Source organism: Morus notabilis, unplaced genomic scaffold (assembly GCF_000414095.1).
Source record: "Morus notabilis unplaced genomic scaffold, ASM41409v2 Scaffold1584, whole genome shotgun sequence".
NCBI classification, from domain to species: Eukaryota; Viridiplantae; Streptophyta; class Magnoliopsida; order Rosales; family Moraceae; genus Morus; species Morus notabilis.
In genome coordinates, this window is record NW_010366918.1 from 39,382 (window position 1) to 44,117 (window position 4,736).

Here is a 4,736-nt window from a genome sequence, read left to right on the forward strand (position 1 = left end):
AAATTCACCTGCTTTGCACGTTTGAGCTTTTTGTGGAGGTTGGATAATATCGTGTATTTTAAAGATATTATAATTGTGTTTGGTTAGCAAATATTTTATGGATTATAACGAAAATGAAAAATTGTGTGAATGATTTTTGTTATTAAAAAATAGTTAAAAGTTTTTTTCTACATTTTCGTTTTTATTTTTTAAGGCTATAACTTAATATGTGTTTTTAGAAATATACCCAAACACAGTTAACTTTTTTCTAATACTAAAATAATCTCTTAAAAAAAATAACTAAATGCAATTTTAGAAACAATACAATAACATTCCAAAAAATTACTTTGTTTTCTAAAATAAATAATGTGTATTATAATTTGGTGTTCCCTTATTTTTTGTGACCAATAGATTTTGATTTAGTAGTTCTTAAAAGTATCCTATCGATACGGAGATTTTAAGGCCCCTTATCATAGAACTTCCCATATTTATGTTTATTTTTAGGGACAAAATATAATTTGTGCTAAAGTATGAAAAAGGACCGTATTTGTGAGATAATTTTTAACCACTAAATCAAATTGAGCGGTAATTTTTAACCCATGGATTAAATTAAAATATTGTAGACGGCCGCGTTCGTTTCGTTGATTTGAGTTTAGAATTTGAGTTGAGATGTGATTTTATGTGAGAGTTTTTTACTGTAGCAAAAAAGTTAGATGTGACTATTTGTGAGAGCTTTTTACTGTAGCAAAACTCAAATTCTAAACCCGAATCAGCGAAACGAACGAGGCATAAATTAAGTATGATCAATTTATTAAAATATATTTTATGCCTGTTAATTATATCTCGGACCAAAAGTTGGACATGTTTGATGTGCGGTTCCGTTTTTTTCGTTGATTCGAGTTTAGAATTTGAGTTTTGTTACAGTAAAAAGTTCTCAGAAACAATCACATCTAACTTTTTTATTACAGTAAAAAATTCTCACATAATATTACATCTCAACTCAAATTAACGAACCGAACGGATTGTTATTTTCGGTCTTGACGTTAAATAAAAACAAGGGATCCGTTGAAAGTCCGTGTCACGTGGCTTTGCACCGAAAGAACTGCTTGGCTATAATTTATGTAGCTTTTTTTTTTTTTTGTGCTAAACAATTTATTCTGTTCTTTAGAAATATAAAAAGAAAAAAAACTTTGAAGCGGGCAGATTCAAGACTCGATACAAATTTCATAAAGCTGTCCTAATTCGAAACAAGAGGCAATCAAACTCAAGCAATAAGACCAAGACCTGGGCCAAAACATTTGAAAAGTCATCACTATAACCCCTTCAAAAAAACAAACCCATTAGCCTAAAACTCCTGAATTGGGTCATCTAATACTACTGATTTCGAAAGAGCCTAAGACCACCCAAAAAAAAAATTGTATTTCAAGTGGTAATGGCTCATGAAGAATAATTTTCAATTGAAATGTATGGTAATATCTTCAATATTGAGCTTTTTTTTTTTTGTTACAATATACAATCTCCATAGTCCTAAAGTCATGAATCAAATATACGTATAAAAATTGGTTTGAATAAAAAAAAATTATCAGGTGCCATAACAAAAGTCCCTCATTAACATATATTATATTATTTGCTAATTTTGGTACTTTGCATATAAACTTCCTCAGACCTCCAAGCTGCTCTTTCTACATTTTGAAAATAAATAAAAAGAGAAGCATATTCTTGTATTTCGAATGCCTGAAAGGATCATACATTTCTGCTTAGAAGGTTCCTATTGCGGATTGCCCTGAAGTAGCTGGACAAGCTCCTCTGCTCTTGATTGGATGCCTTTAAGATACTCGGTAAGAATGCGTTGCTTGTAAGAACCACCCTCCTGAGAGAGAGTGAGAGCGAGAAATAATAAGTTTTGAAATTATACATAAAGAAACAATTGGCAACAGCATAACAAAGATCTATACGACAGTTCTTACAGTTCTGATCAGAGTTCGCTCAATTCTTTTCTTGATGACTGCATATAATTCCTCAGGTGAAACTTCTCCTTTACCAAGTGTGATTCCATCGATCAGAAGCTTGTTCCATTGTTCCTCGGGGGCTGCAGATACAGATACCAGGCAGTGAGGCAGATCCACCACGCGTAAAATAAAGGTAAAGACTAAGGGATGCTAATTAGTTGTTAAGCAAAACAATAGAGAATCTTGAGCATTGCTCGATGGATATCAAGAAATGTGCATGCCACATTTGTGGTGTTGGTCCTTGTGATTCAAGGTTTCAACTAAAAAATAATGGGCGCTTCTAGCAACTCTAAACAATAAGCCTAGAAGACATACATATTATTACTGAAGTTCTTAACGTCATAGTAAACACAGCAAGGAATTAATCTCGAAGGCAGGAGACTTGGCCCGCAGAAGAGACCAACCTCTTCAAAAGAGTACCATTTCACTTACACGTTAAAATCAAAACGATGGAGAAATCATCGAGGATTAGAAGATTCAAATGCATTAAATTTCACTAGTAAAAGAAAATTATTTTCCTGGGAACTAGTGACAGACTAAGAAAGTTCGTCAATTTAATACTTCACAAAGAATAACTAACTTGTTATGATTTCCCCAAAGCATAATACTTTTTTTTTATGTGACATAATACTTAAGAGATGGTAATCACCTTTGATTATGGTCTCAAGAAACTGCTCAGCCTTCAAGACTTCATCACCTACAAGAGGAATGGTTAGTGCATTGTTTTTAGCATGTTCAACTAATAAAATAAAGCAAGCGAAAGAAAAAAGGTAACAAACATCATTCCCACAGAAAAAAGAAATAACAAATTAGTAGTAATCATAGTAACACAAGAAAGGAAGAAAAAGTCACAGGACTTTATAACTTATGTAAGTAGAAAAGCTATCTTGATGGAATAATGAATTACCTTTCTTCGCATAACTACGTTTTGAAAGAACTATGGAAGCATAGAGTTGCAAAACCTTTTGCAGCATAGCCTCAAGCCCTGGTTTGTCCCCATCTTCTTTGGCCTACAATAACAAATTAATAAACTATATGTATGTATACATATACATAATAAATTTTCATATTCTACCAGACGTCATCTTAAAAGTTCAAAAAGATTAGCATCAATACTGCAAAAAAATGGTTAAGGTCATTAAAAGAAAAAATAGAAAGTCAATAAGCAACAGATTTTTCTGGTCAGAAGAAACCTATTTATCATTAAACCAACAATATATGAAATGTAAGACTGGCACATTTTTTTTTTAACCCTAAAGCCAGAGTAATTGGAAATATACTAGAGGAAAGCAATTTTCTACAGTCGTTGAAGGCTATATGGTCCCGTATTAAGGCAACTTAGAAGGCATTGGTCTAATGAAAGAACAATTTGGCAAGAAACGTTAAATTCAATTTAATGGACTCACTTGGCGTAGTTGTGCATTAACTTCGGCAAGAAACCCTTCATCTAATTGCCCTTCTTTCTCTCTTTGAATTATTTCCTAATAATAAGAAAAGAAGAAAAAAGACAATAATTGCATCAATTTGGTACAGTAAAAAGTGAAAACATCTTGCATCTCTTAATAAGGAATATATAGACATTACAACATCCAGAAAAACATATTCAAAACCATCACAGTCCATAATTTTAGTAAGGTAAAAGATTGAAATAAACTGTCATATTCTAACGAAGTTTCGTCGAGGGAAAGCCCGCAAAAAAAAAAAAAAAAAAAATGAAACTAGAGAAAAACCCGGAGGACAGAAAGAATAGATTGTAAGTAAACTTAGACAGGAAGAATAGATTGTAAACAACTTGACCATAAGTCAGTAATGTATTACATGGAAAATGATGATGACATTTAAACTTTCTTACGGACAAAAAGAGCCTGTTGCATATTTAGTAAAAACGGAAAAAAAAATACAAAAATATATTTCTTACTAAGACATAAAGTTAGAGAGATATTGTTAGAGTAACAACTTACTTTCTCCATTTGATTAAGTGCATCAGGATCTCTAGGAGGCCATGAAATTTCTTCAACTTCATCAACTACAGGTTTTAGAATATCCTTGAGGACATCAGTGGATGATTCTATCTTTTCCTGCAGAGTTAGAAAGTTGAAAAGAAAAAATAATTCACAAGAGAAGTTTTATATTGTTTCACGGATTTTTCCTTTTTCTTTTTAATTTCATGAACATGGATTTATAAGGGAAGAGAGGAAGGGAGCAGGTACATTGGTCTTATGGACGAGACGGTCCACTATGCTCATTACAGATACAGCTAATTCTTCATAGTCTTTCTGAAAGAAGATAACAGTGAAACGAAGAAATTGTTAAAAAGAGCGTGTATTGAAAAGACAAATATAAATCATATAATAGATCATAACAAACTAAGTTGAAAACCATGCTTTATCATCCTCAGATTTGCAAGTATCGGTCCTTGCTGCTAGCCTTATCCAAAAGCCCTCATTAAATGCCAAGACATTTTCAACAACCAGTTTCTGAAGCTGTTCAAGTGAAAATAACAAGCAATAAGAAATCATTCAAATAGTACCCGGGTGGAACTCAATAAATACAAAATATTTCGTCTTAGCAAAATTTTCATGTTTGACATGAAGAAACAAAAGTCCAAAATCAATTATATATACTTTTATGGACAATATTTATATGAATCACTGAATTGAGCAATCCCATTTCCCTAGAAATACAAAAAAAAAAAAAAAAAAAAAAAAAAAAATGGGAAACAAAAAAGGAAAAAAATTTTTGCTTAAA

The 4,736-nt window shown here is 31.8% G+C and overlaps 1 protein-coding gene across 1 annotated transcript in view; it reads right to left on the bottom strand.

Annotated features, from left to right (window-relative positions):
- Positions 1-1,547: 1,547 nt before the first annotated feature.
- Positions 1,548-4,736, bottom strand: part of LOC21391798 — a 5,108-nt gene continuing 1,919 nt past the window's right edge. The window contains exons 4-11 of the mRNA XM_024174332.1: positions 4,373-4,471; positions 4,199-4,264; positions 3,950-4,066; positions 3,395-3,469; positions 2,896-2,998; positions 2,638-2,685; positions 1,947-2,068; positions 1,548-1,849 (exon numbers count right to left, since the gene is read on the bottom strand). Coding sequence (XP_024030100.1) covers positions 1,748-1,849; positions 1,947-2,068; positions 2,638-2,685; positions 2,896-2,998; positions 3,395-3,469; positions 3,950-4,066; positions 4,199-4,264; positions 4,373-4,471 — 732 coding nt within the window. The 3' untranslated portion in view covers positions 1,548-1,747. The remainder of the gene's footprint in view (positions 1,850-1,946; positions 2,069-2,637; positions 2,686-2,895; positions 2,999-3,394; positions 3,470-3,949; positions 4,067-4,198; positions 4,265-4,372; positions 4,472-4,736) is intronic.